Source organism: Anomalospiza imberbis, chromosome 1, assembly GCF_031753505.1.
Source record: "Anomalospiza imberbis isolate Cuckoo-Finch-1a 21T00152 chromosome 1, ASM3175350v1, whole genome shotgun sequence".
Classification (NCBI taxonomy): Eukaryota; Metazoa; Chordata; class Aves; order Passeriformes; family Viduidae; genus Anomalospiza; species Anomalospiza imberbis.
Genome location: NC_089681.1, coordinates 142986765 through 143006926, shown reverse-complemented (window position 1 = coordinate 143006926; position 20162 = coordinate 142986765). Strand labels below are relative to the sequence as shown.

Sequence of the window (20162 nt, the reverse complement as noted above, 5' to 3'; positions counted from 1 at the left end):
GGGAAGCTCTCTTCTGTACCTTGTGTCCTGTGGTGCCTCCTGGCAGTACCTGCTCCACTTGGCCACTGCCTGGACATGGGGACACAAGACTTGAGGCATCTTTACCTCTGCCAGGCCACTGCATTCAGCAGCTCCCTGACACCACCAGCAGGAAGCAAGGAGTGACAGTCAACCCACAGTGATGGTAGAAACTGTGCAGCCTGGAGATCAGTGCTGATGGATCCACCAGAGTTTATCAGCTTCCCTTTCCTGACAACATTTTGCTCATATGCCAATAAGTCTGTTACTTAAAGTTTCAGTGAATGATGTTTAAGCACTTTTCTGTAGGCATATGCTGGTATATTGAGCTATCTCATTATCTAAAGAGGATTTTCATAGAAACATGATGATCTTCATCTGCCAAAAGTTAAGCACATTAACATCAATTCAATATATTTATAACTCCAACATGTGAATCTAGAAAATACTTTTATCCTAAGAAATGCAAGTGAATAGAGATCTGCAGGATTGATGACCACAACATTACTTTACAGCCCCATTGAAAGCAACCTTCCATTTGCTGGACAACTTCTTGAGGTCAGCTGAGGTCTTTCCTATACTAAAAATAAAGAAATTGTTGTTCCACTGTCCTGAAATGTCTACACCAACATACTCACACAGAGGTAGATAAAGTAAGTTTAAATTTCTGTGAGCTCTACCCTCTGATGTGATAACAGAAAAATAAAAATGGACATTAAAAATTTGTATCAGCTCCATCATCTTCTATTTACGGATTGCAATGTTCTGAAGTACAGGGAGTAAATATTTGCAAGAGAAACAGCAAACTTGCAAGAAAAATTACAGAAACAAACTCCGAACACATGGTATTTGAAAAAAAAATTGTTGATTTTGAAGGGAAGGGTCTGAAAAATAATTAAATATTATTATCCAGTGAGTATTTGAGATTTTAAAAATATCAATCTATGTTTCATCTGGGAATTACTAGAAATTAATTAACTGCCCTTTTAAATAAGACTCCAGACTTGACACAGATCACTTATAATAACATTTCTATGGCACTTGTATCTCCTAATAATTGAAAAAATAATTAAGCCTTTTGAGATACCTGTGTGATAAGGGAAATGGTGGTGTTTCTACGTTAGATGTTGGAACTCTGTCAGTATATCCTGCACAAACTGATGGGTTGTAGGTAAAAGTACTGGTTAGATCTAATCTATCTGGAGCATGATACTAGCACCAGAATGCTGCCTTGCTAAATTATTAGTTCAAAAAATAAATCACAAGTCACATTAGATCACCAGACTGTGTATTTATGCCACACACAATATGATTGCAATTTTACTAGGCTTTGTTTTGTATCCATGATTCTATTTGAGCTTTAAATGTGTGGGTACCAGTCCTTCCAGAAGAAAAACTGCAATTTACACCAGACTCCTGCAGAATGGCCAAGAGGATGAAAATGACAGCGTCTCATTCATTAAAGTAAAACAGATGGATCACAACTTGAAAACTCTCTTTTTCCCTCCATTGATCATGGATTGAATTTAGGCTGATGTGCACCAATACAGACATCATTATATGGTCAAATGATTTCTGCTCTAGTGCTTATGGAGGTTTGTTTGTTGGGTTGGTTTGGTTTGTTTTTGGATTTTGTGGGGTTTCTCATTGGTTAGTTTGGGTTTTTTTGTGTGTTTGTTCGCTTGTTTTAGGAGGATTTATTGTTTCTATTTTGTTATAAAGAGCCATGAAGATGAGAATGATCTGAAAGATGTAATACTTTTATGGGATTTGAGGCTTAGCTTTTAGTTTATGCTTTATCAAAAAATTATTGCATGACCTAAGAAAATCTGTCTAATCCATCTGTGAAGTAGGGGCATTAACTCTTCCCTACTTTGTAATGGCTGCAGGTAAATGAATACCCCAATGCTTGGGAAATGTTCAGATATCACTGCATAAGTATGCCAATAGAGAGGCAATTCTGTAGCTTCAAGGAGACATTCCTTTATCAATTATTCTAGAAAGATTTTAATGAAAGCGTTCAAGCACAGCTGAATTATATTTTTATACATAATCTCTTATATATGAAATATTAAATTTTACCTTTATACAAACAGAGTTTAAATATATACACTGCAAGAAGTTTTTTTTTACTTTTTGTCAAAATTCTGATGAACTTCATTCAGTCCTGTATTTAAATCAGTGTTAGATAAATAAAGGTGTTGCTTTTTTGAATTAAAGCTCAAGGTTAAGATGTGCAATGACTAAGTAATTTCTTACTAGTTAATCACAGTAATTATTATTTGCAGATAAGCTCAAAGTACATCTTTGAGCACTCATGCACTCACATTTTCTAAAATAAATAATAATTCTTTTAAATAATTATCACATATCTTAGTTCTTTTGGTGATCAATTACAAAGATTCAAACAATTGATTTTTTTAGGCCAGCAAATATATGAATTTTTAGTTTATATAATTTATATGTTTTTTACTTGCAGCTTCCCCTCTTTCAGCACAATTGCACTGCTGAGCCACAACTCTCTGGCACTAATCCATCCCTTTACCTGTTTTTTTTTTTTTGTTTTGGTTTGGTTTTTTTTTCCCAGTAATCTTTACTTTAAAATTTATAAGAATACCTAAGATGTGGAGATTTCTATATTCACAATAACTACAGAAGAAGTCTGCCATGAAAATAAATGTAACTAAAACACAAAGAAACAGTAACAACAGAAAATTCATTAAATTCCCTAATGTATCTGATAGAATGTTCTCTTTCCACCCATCCTACCCACAAGGGCCTGAATGGCACACTGGGCTGACAAAGCCCTCAGCAGCAGGTAGGTCCAACCCCATCGGAAGCCCTCAGAGGTCAGGTCAGGGGGAAGGAGAAAAAGCAATTCCATGAATCTTCAAGCCACAAAACCCAAACCATAGGACAGAGATTCCTGCAACCAGAAATACAGCCACAGCACAAGTGTGATGGCAACTTCCTAATTCCTACAGCCTGTCCAGCAGGAAGTAAATTTGGGTCAGGTTTCAAATAAGTTCTCTTTCTGTGAGAAGTAAAAAATTTTCTCGGTCAGATGAAAGCAGCACAATTGAAATCTCCCGTAACTCTTCAAGCAGGCATACACACCAGCAGCAAAGGCAGCAAGTTGTCCTTTACAGCCTCCGAGCTTTAGCAATATCAGCCACGTGCTGTCTTCCTAATCCAACAAAACCCTGAGCCTCAGTTTCTGTAGGAATATCAACAGTGCAGTGGGTTTTTCAAGGGTTTGGCTGTTTTGATATGAGAGGGGTTTATTCCAGCTGGAGTGGAGAAGGGCAGGGCAATTCACACATGATTTGAAGCCTCTGCATTTCTCACCTCTGCAGCTAAGATAAACCAACTCTCCTTAAAATATGTGCCTGGCTATTTGTAATTTTCCATAGTGCATCCAGGTTTGGTAGAAAGGAATCACAAAGACTGACAACTCAGCATTTTGTGAATGGTAAAACTTACATAAAGCACTTTCATAAAGCTTGTGTGGGGAAGAGCATGAAAACCAAACACAAAATCCCACTAGCTAATGCTTAAGTAACAAATGCCACCAAGCGCCCATTTCCTGAACAACTCTTTTCAGCTGAACTAAAGTGAAATGTTCTTTACAACTGTAACCCTCAGGGAACAGACACACCAAACTTCTGATTTGCTATTTATTTACTCAGCCAGCAGAGTCTCTATCAGCTGGCTGGATTACAGCCTGCAGTAGATACTGCCTGTATACTGAGAAATAATTCTAAGTTAGTGATGAACTTCAAGTGCTTCAAAAATCACCCGAAGAAGCTCTTGCAGTAAATGGTAGACGCCATAGGAATTTTGTCAATCACATGATTTAAGTTTACTGGTGTTATTTCTGTCACTGTTGTATCAAGCCTCAAGCTGACAGTTGTTTGAGCAAGGGAAATAGGAAAAGAGCTACCTGCTTTAAGTTTTGTGATGCTTTATTTTACAACTTTCTGCATAACTCTGTGTGTGATGTCTATTCAGTAATTTTGAAGCTCTGTCGTTTTATTCTGATAATACAAGTGGAAGACAGCAGGGCAAACTGAAAGTTTGTAAAATATAATCATGTGAATATACAAAATAACACTTTCAGAGTATAAGGAATATTTAAAAACCTCTTTATCTTTTATCTTCCTTTGTTTTACATTAGGCCAGAGACCTCTGATGTCAGGCTTGGATCCTGAATCCACACAGGAAGTCTGTCAAGAAGCACTAAATTTCTGCAAGATTCAGCGACGTAAGGTATCAAAGCAACCAGAGTAGTGTTGTATCTCCTACTCCCCAGCAGCAGGAATGAAGTGACAGAGGTAAATATATACTTGAAAGAAAAATATTTTTGAGAAGGGCAAAGCCTAAAAGCTGCAGTTCTAAGTAGGGTAAAGTACCTCTGTCTTGTGCTTATTTTAATTAGAAAAGGACAAGAAAGTTTAAAAGATCAGGTCTTGCTACAATTGTTTAATATGGGTTTGTAATCTATATATTAAGCACAAAAATAAGGTACCAATATTTTGTTGATGCTTGCAATTAAAGTGCACAAGGTAGCTATCTCCAATTTCAAGTGGTACAACCATATTAGAGGTAGCTCATTCTTTTCTGCCTTCTCTTTTCAAATTTTTAAATTTTACGAGGTTTTTTCTGCTTCTTGGAGCAGCAAAAATTCTGTTTTTGTCTCTTGTTTAAAATGCTATTTCACTAACAAAACAATGAATCAAGATAAAAATAATATGTCCCTCTTGCTTTTCCAAGAAAAGCAGTTGCATTTTATTTGCCGAGGATAGGGAAACATCTCCAGGATCATTTAAAATTCATGGCTGATCATTAGTTTTTTAAAATATTTTTTCTTTTTCCTTCTTTTTTTTGACTTTCAATTATAGGTAACACATCTGACTCAAAATCAGTTGTTTCAAAATGCTCCTTAGTAAATAGAAGTGTACAGTTTGCTCCTATACGTGCTTCATTTCCAGATTTTCTCCTCTTTATCCCACTCCCCCAGGCTTCAGAGTACCCATCTCCATGGCAACACTCGATAAGGTTGGTGGGTGGTGTTATCACAGCAGGCTTCCCCACAGAAGGTCTCAGCCATATGGATTATTTATGAACTTGCATGACAACACCAGACCCACTGAAATACTTCTTGAGCAAGTTTTTGTTGAAAGCCAGCGATACAAAACAGAGCATCCTCACTGCAGCCAGCACCCAGGAGGAGAGTGGAGGAAAAGCAGCACCAAGTTGGTTCCTGATCCCTCCTCAGAGCTGCCTTGCCACTGCCTGAAAGCTCCTCTTGCCCCAGATGAGATTTATGTGCCATAAATCACAAGTAATGTATATAAGTCAGTCAGAAGCTGGGAAGTTGTGCTTCTGACAAGAATAACAACCATGACTAAATGGTTGCTACAACTGGTGCTGTTGCCAGGAGTTGTTGTTGCAGATTTGGTGTCTCTGAGTTAGTCCCTGAATTAAACTAAAGCAGTTTGGCTTTGACACTATAGTTTCTTCACCTGATGCTTTTCCTAAAACTAGTATATTTTTTGGCAAATTTTGCATTTGTCCTGTATGCTTTGAAATAGCACAGACAATTTCTTGTAAAGGACTGCTGCAACAGCAGCCTCGTTCTTTAAAATCAAAGAGTGCACAATTTGCTTTTTGAGCAAAAGATACAGGGCCATAAGGGCCTGTTGTATGGAACCCCTTCATCCAATAAATTTAACAAATTTAACAAGTTGCATCTTAGAGTGAGACAGATTTTCACTAGGAAGGGGAAAAATGCATTAGTTCTCAAACAGGCATGTTTGTAGTTTTTGACATAGTCAATACTCAATGGTTGTGATTTATCTTCCCAGCTATCTGTACATTTATAATGTACACATATGAACCTTAACTGGTCACAGTAGGCTTTCCTTATGATCAATAATAAGTAGGAAATGTTGAGGCATAATTTGTCCAACCCATTATTAAAATCTGCTCAAAGATTATATTAATTGTACCGTAAGCAGCATAAACACCAGCAGGAATTCACACGGTAGTTCAGCCAGGTTTTTGGAGAGTAGCTCAGATGCAGAGTTTCAGATCAGCCAGTCAAGATGTTACCAGCTTTATCCCACTCCTCCTTGTTCATCACATGCAATCCATCCCTAATTAGGGTAAAATGCTCTAGATTTGATGAGCTGGAGCATTTACAATGCTGAAGGTGATTAATTTTGAGAAAACTTAGTGCACTTATGATAATCAATTGGAGGACACAGTAAAAAACAATGTCTGGTCTTCAGACAGAGGGGAAATTTCAAAAATGAGAACTCAGAGAAAAAGGAAGCCAAAATCACAGAAGGAAAGAACCCCATTAAAAATGCTACCTTGACAGAAGCTTTGTCACTTGTCTTCCACGGATACAAATTCTTAGATGCAGACTGGGAGAGAATTCTGAGATATTTAAGGTATTGCTGAAGAGACTTGGCCAAGTTCACATTATTTTCCACATCATAATTTCTTTCATTATCTTCATTCCATCCCAAAGTCCTGCACAGCAAAAGCAAGGAAAAGAAAGTTACCAGCCTGTCCAATGTACAAAGTGGCCAACTAAAAAGGCACTGCAAGCCACTGTAGTTCAATACATAACAGGAAAGTTACTCAAAAGCTTAGCAACCACAAAAGTATAGAAAATTCAATGTTTCAGCAAAAGCAGTCAAAAAATCTTACACTATTAACAATTTATTTCATGAATCAAAGTTAATCATTCTAGAGTAAAGTAAATAAAATGCCACATCAAGGCAAAGCCATATGCAAAAACAAAGAAAATGCCTGTAAAAAGAAAATGCACATGATTAAATTGCACCCCAAAGAAATATGAGACGGTTCTAAGATTTAAAAAAACTTGCTGGGTGATGATGAGATTCAATGCCAATTTGGCCCTGCACCAATGTAGAGAATAGAAGAAAGAGTACTCGATATGCAGAAATAATGGATCTAGTAAACACCAGTGAAAGGCTTGAAAAGGGAATAATGAGATGGAACAAGTATCTCTTCTGATCTTCTAATGTGCCTGAGATTCACAGAATAGTGGTGTTTCCTGAGTGGTTTAGACAGATTTTGGTGACATTTGCAAAGAAAAGCTAGAAATGCGATTAAATGATGGCAGTGTGGAGGTGTTTATATGGGATTCAGAGTGCTGTGTGCAATGAATCTGAATTATTACCAGCTGTCCTCATCTATCTCAACAACACATAAATGGTGATGATAATTTAAATGTCAGCATCGGTAACTATTTCATTCCTTGTGCTTGAAAGCAGAGATAAAGTTCCCAGCCCTCTTCCTTCCCTGTGCGTGAAGCTGTTTGAGGGAAATCACCTTTTGGTATCACCATTTCCTACTCACATGCCCACACATTTCTCCAGTGAAGAAGAATTCCAGGTGGAAGAGCTTTACAGCTCAGTGAATGAATTTGACATTCAACATCTCTGTGCCACTGTAAATAAAATTTTATTCTACCAGCCCACACCTTGGCACTAATGTAAAGGCACAGCCTGAGAGAGCACCATCATATCATTTTCCAAAGCTGGGGTTTAATTATATTACTTTAATCAAAAATTAACAGACTTCCTTCCATGCTCACAGTTGTACCAAATGTGTGTCCCTACTAATTTAATACTAATAGATGTAATTAATAATCTAATTTACTGTGGTGGCACTGCAACCAACAGTGCTTACAGGTTTGCTCACTTTGAAACACCAGAAAAATCCTCCATTCCTCCCCTGTGTATAACAGCAGGTTCCCATCAGGGACACAAGCTCCAGGAGAAAGAAGGGTTACTGCATAGAGCACTATAGCAAACCTGATATAATTTACCATCAGTCTTGCTTCCTTCTCATGCTGTTTGCATTTTTTTTCTTATTCCAGAGCTCTTAGTTCTGCCTTCAGATGGAGCGTGGACAGGCAGGTAACAATATCCACCTTCTTTCCAGCTTAAAGCCAGACCAAATCTATTCTGCAGTTTCAGAAAAACCTGGGCACTGTGCTTTCTGCTTCAGTAGAGATGAACTAATCCAAACAGGCTCTCTTCATAGGGAGGATCCCAGTTGCCAACACTCACCTTTCATTCATTGATCAATTCCAACACCTATCTTCTGCTTTCTTCACTAATTTTAAAAGGAAGGGAAAATGACAAAAAAAAAAAAAAAAAGACCAAATTCTGCCCCAAGGATTTCCACTGGAGCTAATGGGAACTGAATGCACAGACAAATGACAGTATTTAGGTTGGCCTTTCAAACCATTATTTACAATATATAGTCACTGTCACTGGTCTTAGAAGTAAAATCTGGGATCTAAGATTTCTCATTTTTCATATGGAGACAATAATTGTACTCATATTTACATTCCACATTAGATGTAATATTTTATGCTATAAACATTTAAACAATTAAAATGTAAAATAATACAAAGCTTCGTGTTTCATTTGATGACAACTTTAATAAAGTACTATGAATACATTTGAAAGATTAAAAAAAGAATTTGTAATTCACCACTGTATCACCTTGTTAACTCAGGAATGCATTAACTGACCAATTATAGGACCTAAATTAAAATATTTATTTTAAATATGACAAAGTAATACTGGAAAATGGATAAAAGACAAATATATAAAAGCTCTTGGAAGTATTTTCCGTTTTAATTTGCTCTGAAAGATGACTTTGCATACAATGAACTTAGGAGTATAAAGACAATACTACATATAATTATTTATCTACAGAAATAATTATGTATTTCCTACAAAATCTAGAATTTTAGAAGCTTTATTGTGGAAATACCTAAATCACTGCACCACTGCTATTTCTGGAATGTTCCCAATTAATAGAAACCACACATTTTAGAATAAATTTCTCCCTTTTAAGTGCTGAGAGTATCTTATTACTGACTTAATGAAGGTTTTATTACAGAAATAATACTATACCCCATTTCATACATTGAAGTTTGCTGGAAACGTTTGTGGTTTTGCCTAATTGCACCAATGAACACAACTGACATTTATTCCCTCTGTGCAGAATGGACTTTTTTCCTTTATCTTGAGCCCTCTTTCAAGAGAGGGTTTTTTGAAATTTAATAAGGACCCAGGAAATACCATGTACACTCCAGTTAGCCAACAAAGAAAGAACTTTCATCTTGAAATCAAACTCCCAGTTTCAGCATTTTTTTTTTGAGATGAAATCCATGTCTTCTGTTTCATCAGATTTCATATGCACTAATTTAGCCTAAGTCAATTTACCTTTCAAGTGTCTGAGTCTATTTTCTTGCTCTCACTAGCTCTGTGGGGATTAATGACTCATTAGTATGACTTCATATTGTCTTATTACACACGTTACCCTTAATAAAAGGTCTTCCTGACATAATGTTTCTTTGATAATTAGATACCTACTCTAAGTTGCTTTTTAAATTATTTAATTATTATCTGATAAGATTTTAGCAAGCACACTGAGCACACTGAGCATATAGCACACTTGATCAGAATCTACAAGACACCAGATTTCCTACTGTTCTCTGACCTACAAAACACGTTGCAAATGGACAACTAGAAAAATCAATTAATGCTTTAAACTGTTGGCACATAAGATAATGCTTTCAGAAGCACAGCTTGGTGACTGCAGAAAATCTATCCACAATAGGAACTGCTTTATGTGAACACATTTGAAATTCTGATGTTCTTGAAGTATCAATATACAAAATCTTGCAGATTTTTTTTTTCTAACACATAGTTATAGTTAAAAATGTAAAACATATCACTTGTTAAAAATGGGAATTCCTAAAAGTGAGCATTTGTTTTCAATCTAAATCTTAAATAATTTTTTATGTCTTCTTTTTTTTTTTGATACAACTACAAATCTGGAACACTGCGGAATATGGTCTTGATATCATGGAAATCTGGCCTATTTTGTTTTACTCTCATGAATAGAAATTTTAGGTACTCTCTTAAAAAAAAATCCCCAGAAGATATTGAAGATCATTTCTGATACCATCTACTGAGAGTAATCCATTCAATACTGGCATTTGGTGTATCTAAGCAGTGAAAACATGTTTATGGATTCAACCACATGTTGTTATCACCTTTATGGTAATCTTTAGATCACTATCTTCTTTAGACGTTAAGTTTCTACCTTACTGCACTTCTGAAATGGTGCTGTGATTTTCAGAAATGCTTTTGAATCAGCAAACATGTGAAATACAGGGTCAAAGTCTCTGAATTAAATCAAAACAAAGTGAGTCAAACACAGTTGAAGACACTGGGAAGTATCAATTATCCAGCATTTTATTTCCAGAAGAAAGCAATCTAGAAAACATACTGCAGTACATGAAAATCTGAGTTCCAACATTCAATATTTTGCCCATCAAGGCTAGATGCTCAAATGCATACCATTATGATGTTGGGTTTTTTTTTTTATCAAAAAGCCCTTTCTTTCAATTTCACTACTTTTGAGAATATATTTCTTAAAATCACGTAAGAGAAAGAAAAATTTGTCATATTTAATTGTTCCTAAAATTTCATTCTAGGGTTTGTGTGGTTGGGTTGCACTTAAAATCCTGTAGGACAGACCAGACCAGGTGAAAGAGTCTATTTATATGTGCAACTCCATACGAAGATGATAGAATTGCAGGTTCTACAACCATATCACTCTACAGAATTACTGATGTGTCTTGCAACCAATTACAGGAAAGTCACCCCTCAATACCTTTCAAGCCATGTCCCAACACTACCACTAGGAATCTATGGACTTCAAATCAATTATATGCATGTTTTGGAAGAATTTGACTTTGAAAATATAATTAGTCACTCAGAATGTCTTTCAATGCGCAGTCCAGAATAAAATATCTCCTCTAGTTAAGCTACTGTAAGTTTGTCTTTTTGAGCTAGTCATAGGTAGGGATGGCTGAACTGACAGTAGAGAGTGCATAAATTGAATGCAAGGCCTGATGTTTTGAATTCTGACACCTTAATTAACAATAGAAAATGTAGTTCCTTAACTTGATGATAAACAGAAGAACAAGGTCCTGGGTTTTAATTCATTCTGGCCCCTGAGCACTGGTGGATGCCTTTATCGTATAGATAGTGGCTTTTGTGATTTTTTAAAATTCTGCTTCTGAGCCAACCTCTTTCTTATCATTTGCAAACCTTTCCAAAATCCAAACAAAACCACTACAGAAGACTTACCTTCCTGTGTCAGATCCTTCAGATGCAAATACATCAGGGCGCCTGCTGTGGATTTTGTGAATGGTTGAGAGCTCCTGCCCAATAACATGCTGTGTGTAATCGTCTCGCCAGGTAAAACCTGATAAATAATGAAACAAACAAACAAAAACAGAATGAAAAAGAATTGCTATTTAACAACTTGTAAGTCTGGCAAAAATGTGTCCTATATAAACAATATTAAAAAAAAAAAAAAGAAAAAAGAAGCCTCACTCAGTTGGAACCCATGAGTGAACTACAAATTCTTCTCTTCTGTATGAAATTCTGTTAATGAAACTTTGCTAATGAAACTTGCTTGCAATAGAAGGAAGACAGTAAATCATGCAAGGACATTTTGAAAGCCTTTGGTCTTAGCAGAATCTTAACTAGTTGCAAACCAGTTTTAATAGATAGAAAAGGATTATTTTGGACAGCTATGGAAATTATCCCACTAGTTGGTGTCTGTTGAAAGGTTGCTTCATGTCCTCCGCATTCCCAGCACAATGCCTCCTTTCTGTTTTCCCCATGAAACGTAAAGGTTTCCAACACTGAGGAGCTAGTACTGCAAGTTTTAGTGTAACAGAGGTGGAAGTCAATTTAAGCTATATTTAAATGTTACAACAAAGAACTTTTCAACAAGGGGAGAGTGCAACTATTTAGGCAAATTACAGTGACTACTCCTTAAGTACAACACACTTCCAATCTCTCAGTAATTATACTTGAAATAATGATATAATCCCAAACATAATTGTTACCTGATTTGTAACATGTTGCAAATTTTTTTTACTTTGTTATCTGATTTTTACATGTTACATTAACACTTTAGATCACAGAATTTGCCGATGCAATTCTCTGTAAATATCTAATAGCTAAGTATCACACAACTGAAGAGAATTTCTGCTGCTATACCCTGTGCAGCCAAACACTACAGATCTCTCAATGACTATTGATAGAAGTTCCGGATATGGTTATCCTGGTAATATCTTTCTGTAAGAAACCACCTAAAGAAAAATCCTCTCTAGCACCAGATGTAGGCTGTCAGATGTGGTTGTTAGAAGCAGGAAGGGAAGGTGCTAGAATCTGAAAGAGGATTTCTGGTTCAGTCCCTATTCTGTGTACAAATGATAAACTTCATCACCATCTGGAGTCAACATGAGGTTTTTTGGTGAAGGCAGACCCTTAGGATGAAGATAAAGCATCCTCAACCTCAGCAGAGATCAGAACTCACTACCACCACCTCACTACCTGGAATGGGTGTTTTATCCATTGGGCTCTTCAGATTTTTCCACTGCATTGAAGCAGAATTATTTACTCATTTACTAAATTCTAGAATTAAAAAGGAAGCCTAAATAGGACATTTCTCCATTCTGCCCAAGGAGACAATTCTGAGCATGCAGAAACAAAAATTACTTTAATATTTATCAAATTTTAATCCTAGAGAGGTTACACTTTTGTAAGTTCAGTATATATTTAGACAGGGCTAGGAAGCATTAAAACTATGCTGTTGTCTTGGATTTAGACAAGATTTGTGGGGGGGGTGAGAAAGGTCCCATTTGGCCAAGATTTAGGTGGACTGCATGCCAAACTTTTTTTTTCATTAATGAAAGTAATAATAATAATAAAAAATCTGAACCAATGTAAGCATGCATGAAGGCTTTAACAAACAAAAAAGCTTTCTAACATTCCATTTGTGATCCTTCTTTCTCCTTTCCTTAAATAAAAATGTTACTCAAGTTTATTGAGGAAACATTTCACCTGAAGCCATATTAGATGTTAATGGCTACAGTAAATGACTCCAGACACTTGGGAGGGGAAAGAATATCTGTCTCTATCTAATCTGGTTTTATTTCTGATTCATCCTTTTCAAATGCAAATATCACCTTTTCAAAGATGCCATGTAAGAAGATGGATTCAAATAGTTTCAAAAATCTCAATCTAAGGCTGCTCAGTACATGTTTTTTACTGTGATGTAGTGTAATTAAAATGATTTTTAAAACAAAGTTGACATATATTCCATACCTATTTATACATGTATATATATGTTCTACTTCTCTCTTGTCTAGCACTACACACTTATGTTTGTTTTATAATCTTATGAAGGAGAAAAAACCAAGATACCTTTCAATTTTAGGAGAATGTGCAACATAGAAATTCAGCTAGAATACATGTATAGTAAAATCATTAGCAAAGCCTTAGAACTATGAATTCATGAACCATGAGTCCAAATTACTACAGTTTTACTCTCTAAGCCAACACTAACCCTATTAAATGCTAAAGGATACACAATAAATAGCAAACGTTGAAGAAAAATGCATTTAATTATTCTGAAGAACATTTTTCAAATTAAAGTAAGAAGAGGTCATCCATGGTACCTGCATACAGATAAGAAATTAATCTCTGAATCCTGAGAAATACAGAGCTTTGTGCCTACAAACCCCCATGTTTTCAGTAAAAGAGCATATGAAACCATTGTGATGCCTGTTCTCACTCTTCAAGAGAATGGTATGTCTGTTGTTATCTTCAATGTATTTTTTTTTCTACTGCTGCACTATTTTAACATCTTTTCCTAATGCATTTCAAACCAGTAAAGATGGACTATCATCCTTAATGCTGTAAAAAATGTAACTATGGCACTAAAAAAGAGTAAATAGATGAAAGAAAAACAGACTACTTGTTACAGAGCTAGAAAGAACTGGAGTTAAGGTAATATGCCCTCTCAGCTGTATCTCCAGCACTTGTAACTCAAGTGTTAGGACAAGACATGGATGAAAACCACAAATTTTAACTAATTCAAAAATCCCCTTGCCAGTAATTTAATATTGCTGCCTCTTATGCAACGATCTCAGGAACTGCAGCTTGCCTAAAGTTAACCTCATGCCAATCATTTTCCAGCATTGTTTCAGTTTCCAAAAAATATCTCCCACACACTGAGCGGAATAAAACAGCACATTCAAGAGCCATAATGCCACGCTGACAGCTGCAATCAGAATTAAGGCTGAGAAGGAGCATATGACGCCGTGTGGCGATTTCCTGTTCCCTTTGTCCGTGCCGTCACAGCTCGCGCCAGTCCCGGCCTGGCCACCCAATTATTGCGATTTGTGTCCAGCGGCTGAGCAGGATCACAGCAGAGCCCTTGTGCGCGCATTACTTCCATGTCACCGGCGGGGAGCGGCGCGGGGGACGCCCAGCCCCGATTATCCATCCCCCCCGCGGTTGCAAGGCCCAGGCCCTGCTCTCCCAGCCCAAATTCCCACAGAGGGACAATGTCAAGGGAAGAGAAGGGGTCTGGCGGACACCGAAACGACGCAAACACTGTGACAACAGCAGCAGACACAAAGTTGAAGATCATTGACAGTAGTGAGACCCCACGAGAAACAGCCATCAGTACAGGTTTTCCCTACATTCCCTACACCATTTTCATTGGTGTCAGCCCAATGCTTAATTTTTTTAAATTTAATTGGAACTCCATAACTTAAATATAGGTGAAAAAGGAATCCCAGTATAAAGACAGTGAAGACAAGACATTAATACCTGCATCAAACCCAACTGGAAGGTCAAATCTAATGGAGGTCACCTGGATATAACATAGTCTTTCATATCATCAGGTATCTCCCAGGGTCTTTTATTTCCACATCACAGTCTTCTATTATTATTATTATTACCCCAACTACAAAAATAATAAAATTGTTTAGGTCCCCATTATATTCAACACTTAGCAATGGCTGTGTCAACAGAGAGTACTCTTCTAAGAATTATTAACTGAAATCAAATCAAAAGCAAGCAGTTTAAATAGTGAAGAAAACGATTCATCACAGTGGTGAAGATGTTAGCTTCTGTCTACAAAATTAAAATAAAAATTACTTTCAAATTCAACATAAAATGTCACTTAACCGGCTTAATTGCCTTTGCTGCGATTGCAGTTATAGAGAATTATTGAAAAATACTCAAAATTCAAGTATGTATTTCCTTCTCCCAGCTGATCAATTTTTCTAAGCAATTGCATTTTTTTGTGTGGTTTAGACTCTGTTTTCCATCTTAGAGAAACTTGATGTCTCTCCAAATATACCTGACCATATCTTTAATGCATGTAAATTATAACAGCAGCTTTTGAAAACATTTATCTGCTACTTCTCTGTTTAAATTTATTCTAGTTCAGACTTACTCACACAAATGAATTTCCCTCCCTCTGAAAGCCTAAGCAAGAAAAACAAAAGCTTTTTAATGGTTTGAAGAAGTCCTGGTATAAATCAGAAAAGCTCAATATAAGTCCTTTAAAGAAACAACAGTTCTTACTGCCCAGAGATTTGGCTGTGCAAATCTTCCTGCTGCTGCTCCCAACCCTTTTCCCAGCCAGCATGGCTGAGGCTGAATAGGGTTCTGCAGGAAAGTCCAGCAGAACCTTTGTCTGACTCCTGCAGTTCTTGTACCAATCGAAATCTAAAATTATTAGTTCTGAATCAATATATTATCAACAAAGTTATTTTTATATACCAAATTCATTGAAAATTACAGGAGAATATTCTAAATTTGCAGAAAGCTCTATGCTAAAACTTGATCCTACTCTGTCAGGAAAATGCACTATATAAAGGCCCAAAACCTCCAGAATTATTCAGAATTAAATACAGAATATGCACTATTTTGGAGTTGTGACATTATTTTTTTCTCCAGTTTTTGGTAATGTTAGGCATTTTGTCCCTATATGGTAGATTATTTTTTTTTTCTCTGAGCTACCTTCAACTGTTACTTCATTTCAGCCAGGAAACTCTCAGCTGTAGAGCTCAGAGACTTTCATCCCCCATGCCATGTGTTGCAAATTGTTAATGCCTACTTTAGCTGTCAGAACGTCCGCAGAATTGGGAATGATTTGCTTTCTTCCCTATTTTCACAACAGACAGGTCAGAGTAATGTATAGACATGCCTTTCTGCAGGCTGCCTTTCCACATTCTCCAGAGGACCTGCTCTGTTCTCATTCCAGACCTCCCTTTTCAGAGCTCAAGGACGTATCCAATAATGTCCACATACTTCAGCTCTGGCTAAGTCAAAATTGCAGATTTAATGCTGAGGTTGCTGTGTACAACAAAATTAAGTCTTTCAGTTGCTATTGCTCTATTTCCTACCTAAGATTGCAGCCAAAAGACAAAATCCTGGTGTTTTCTCTTAAAATAAAACTTCACCCAAAAGCAATTTTCTAATACAACTTGAAATTACAAGTTAATGGCAAAAATAGAAATAGAGAAGCTAAACCCAGCTCTTATATGACAACCTTTTAATTTCCCCATTTCTTTGTATTGGAATATTCATTTTTAGTGAAAATTTCTACTAAGATGTTATCTACAAAATTGGAAGGAATTCTGCCAAAACACTTTGTATTGCACTTCCAGAAAACTTACTTTATCTGAATTTTTTCGCTCTGGTCTAACTTTGTGTTTGCCTTCTAGATGACAAGAAAATCTGGTTCAGAATTTATTTGAAGAAATGACTGGGGTTTATAAGCAGTTATCACCACTCTTGTCCATCTCAGCTGAAAGTCCTCTCCTGAAATTCCTCCTAAGCTTTTTTTGTTGTTTAATTCCCTTTTCCACTGCCAGGTACCAGGTTTACATTGGTGACTTTTTGGCCTTCTTTTGGAGTTTCTAATGAGACCTTTCTAATATGGAAGAATTTCATTTGCTGCACTCAGCAGCAATTCTCTCACAGGCAAAGAGCTTCTGTTTGAATGAACAGATGAAAGGGCTGCCTAAGGATTACAGCTTCAATTTTTCATATATTGTTTTATTACACATAAAAGTGATAATCTCCATAGAACTAAATTACAACCATGATCTGCTTACAGTCCTGATTTTAATTTACTCTAAGCAGCTATCCCGGAAGGTAGAGGGAAGGCTTTTCTCTTCAGTTTTTGAAATTTTTCTATTATTTGAAAAAGCCAAATGAGTGCTTCATTTGCCAAGGAGATTATAAAATGCTCTCACAGGACTCAGCATGTAATGTTTCCATACCTTTATTTCAGCTCTTGCAGACAGCTACAAATAATTTGGTTTCTTCAAGAGAAAGTTTCTAATTGTTACATAAGACTTTTCTGCCACTGGAGCTGATAGTAGTAAAAGGCTAATATGATAACGCAAAATATATCTCCACACTTCCACACAGAGCAGGTTACTTTCCAAAGACTACAACAGAATAGATACATGATTCCCAAATCCTTGAGATGAATACCATGCTATTCACCATGTCATATAAACCTTCCCACAAACTATTGACCCTCAACTCAAAAGCATATCATTCCATTCACAGAAATGCTTTCTAGGAAGGGAGGTTATCTTGCATTGTTACAACTTTACGTTAATGTTCAACTTTTATTTAACTCATGGCCAATCCCACCTTTGACTTGAATATCTTTCTGCCCTGTCTGAGCTGTGACATACTCATTAAAAAAACAATCAACTCTAATACATGGTGAGAAATGGTGCATTTCCTTCTGCTCCAGGACTATGCAGACACATTTCCTCTGTGCTGTCAGCCCAAGGAGTTTAATGAACATGAGGAAATATTCACATGCACTCAGAATAGTGACACTAAAATAAAGATGAGACTACTTTGCTTGTTTCAGCGAGCTTTGAACCCAGATGCAGTAGCTGGCACTCACACCAAGAAGCATGTAACTATTCCAAATTTAACACTAAAAAGGTCTGATATTAGTTTCACGCTGCAAAACGACTCTTTAATATATTAATCCTCTGCAATCTCCTTTGAGAGTAAGAAGTTATTATCTTTTTTTTCCTGTCAAAATTACTTTCATTTTTCTGTTCCTTTCTCTTTCTTTTTCTATCTTATTATTTCCTTCCAAGATGTCTTACACCACTCTACACTTTCATTTGAACTCAAAGTTTTTCTCAAACTCAGGATCTCCAAGTTTGCATAAATTGGTTGTAATGCTAGACTGTATAATGCTAAGAATGGAGATTTTGTCCAAACAGTAGTTATTAATACATTTAAAATCAGCAGGTTTCCCTTCTCATTTTATTTCATCCAATTCATTTCATGCTATCAGTAGGATGACAGCCTTATTGTCACAAAAAATATAGTTCCTGGGAAAGGATTTTTGAAGTGTCTTCAGTCTGGGAATTAAAACATCACCTGTAACAAGGCAGAATTGGTTGAAAATGTGCCGACACTTGAATCAGTACAGAAAATTAAGTGGATATACAGGTTACACTTACTCTGGCAAATTCATCTCAGACCTACAGTTCTTCATGTATTTTTAAATGCTTATGAGCAGAACTGTTCTTTCAGCTCCACATAGTGGTTCTCACCCCCATTTTATGTAACTGTTGGACTCTCTTCGATGTTTGTGAAAAATCAATTTTCAGCTGTCAGAGCAGAGCTCTCGGCTGCGCGTGCAAAGCCAATCCCAGGGGTGTCACCCCAGGCTGGACAGCGAGGGCTGCAGCTGCCAGGGCACCTCCACCTTTGGTTCTGAACAAAATTCCCTCTGACCAAAGTGCAGACAATGCACCAGCAGCACAGAGGGAGGGTTACAATGAGCCAGAGCAAAGGCTTCTCCAGGACACTCCCAGGCTATCCCACCAGGAAATTCAATATTCCTGAAACCCTTGCCCTGGGAAGGGCCTTAGGTCTGCTACTCATCACACTCTGTGCTGCATTATGACAAGTACAAATTAAAGCAGGTAAAAGGTAGTTTGTTTATACTAAGGGACTGGAAGAAACTCTACACACTGTTTGTGCAGAACCATATCTTCTATTTTCCACTTTTAAACCATTTCTCTGAGACATTCCTCCGATGCATTTGCAGTCTCTTTCTGCAGCAATAACAATAACAATAATTGTTATTGTTGCTATTATTGTTAATAAAAGCCCAGCAGTTGCAGAAAAGAGGGTTCCTGTAGGAACCTTGTAAGGATCTTGGTGGCTGAAAGCTCAGAGTTTTCCAGGGAACTGAGCTAGCCAAGTCAGTTGCCTGCAGCAAAGATGAACAATCTGCAGGTCATGCTGTTCCCCAAAATCTGATTAGAGCTCCTCAGATTCCATTTTGAATTCACCCCATGTAGAGAAAATACACACACTGAATTTGTGCAACCCTGAAAGGCATTTTCAGCTGGAGAAATAGTCAAATTATTTTCTTTTTTATTTTCTTGTGCACATAAAATTTTGGGGTATTGACCCTCCAACCAGCTGCAGTGAAGGGTGCAACTACTGTACACTGAATGACAGATAAGTTTTTAATAAAAGCTTTTTTAGTCTTTGCATCTCAGAGCTCTGATTTACAACTCAATTCCAATTAAAAAATTACTGTACCACTTGTAAGCCAAGGTACATTGTCTGCCCATATATTAAGCTGGTGTCTATGGGTAAAAATTCTATCATTTGGTTATTTTAGCCAACAATGAAAAGGATTTCATGAGGGAATCTCTGACTAACGTGATTTCCAACATGGTGTTCTTTTTCCCTCCCTTCTTTCATGCAGTTAATACCTCAGAAAGCTTTAATAACATTTTTAGACAATTCACATAGTGCTGATTCATGGATTCCCCCTGATGCTTTGTCAGCTGCACACACTATTGTTTCTTTACTGCTTTCTGGGGTTGATCTCTCTGAACACTTAAAATACGCCATGATAAAGCTGTGACTCAGTTTTACCACAGTATACCACAATGCTACTAGAAAAGGGTTTTTTTTAATCTCTAAATTAGTTTTTGAAAAAGACTGTCAATGAATTAAAATATTTGCACTAGAAGAACTGGAACAAGCTCATCAGATATGAGCTTAAAACCCCTAAAATCTAAGTCTTTATGAGGACAGTTTCTGTTGGCATCTATTCATAACACATCACTTCATTCAAAAAGCTTCATCAGTTTTTTGTTCATAACTTTAAAGAGCAAGTAGGTTTAA

General features: G+C 36.6%; 1 protein-coding gene across 2 annotated transcripts in view; it reads right to left on the bottom strand.

The window, feature by feature from the left end:
• PTPRN2 (protein tyrosine phosphatase receptor type N2) overlaps positions 1 to 20162 on the bottom strand; it is a 633132-nt gene that overhangs the window by 399715 nt on the left and 213255 nt on the right. For both annotated transcript variants that reach the window (XM_068174516.1, XM_068174508.1), the window contains exons 4-5: positions 11238 to 11355; positions 6396 to 6558 (exon numbers count right to left, since the gene is read on the bottom strand). In XM_068174516.1, coding sequence (XP_068030617.1) covers positions 6396 to 6558; positions 11238 to 11355 — 281 coding nt within the window. The remainder of the gene's footprint in view (positions 1 to 6395; positions 6559 to 11237; positions 11356 to 20162) is intronic.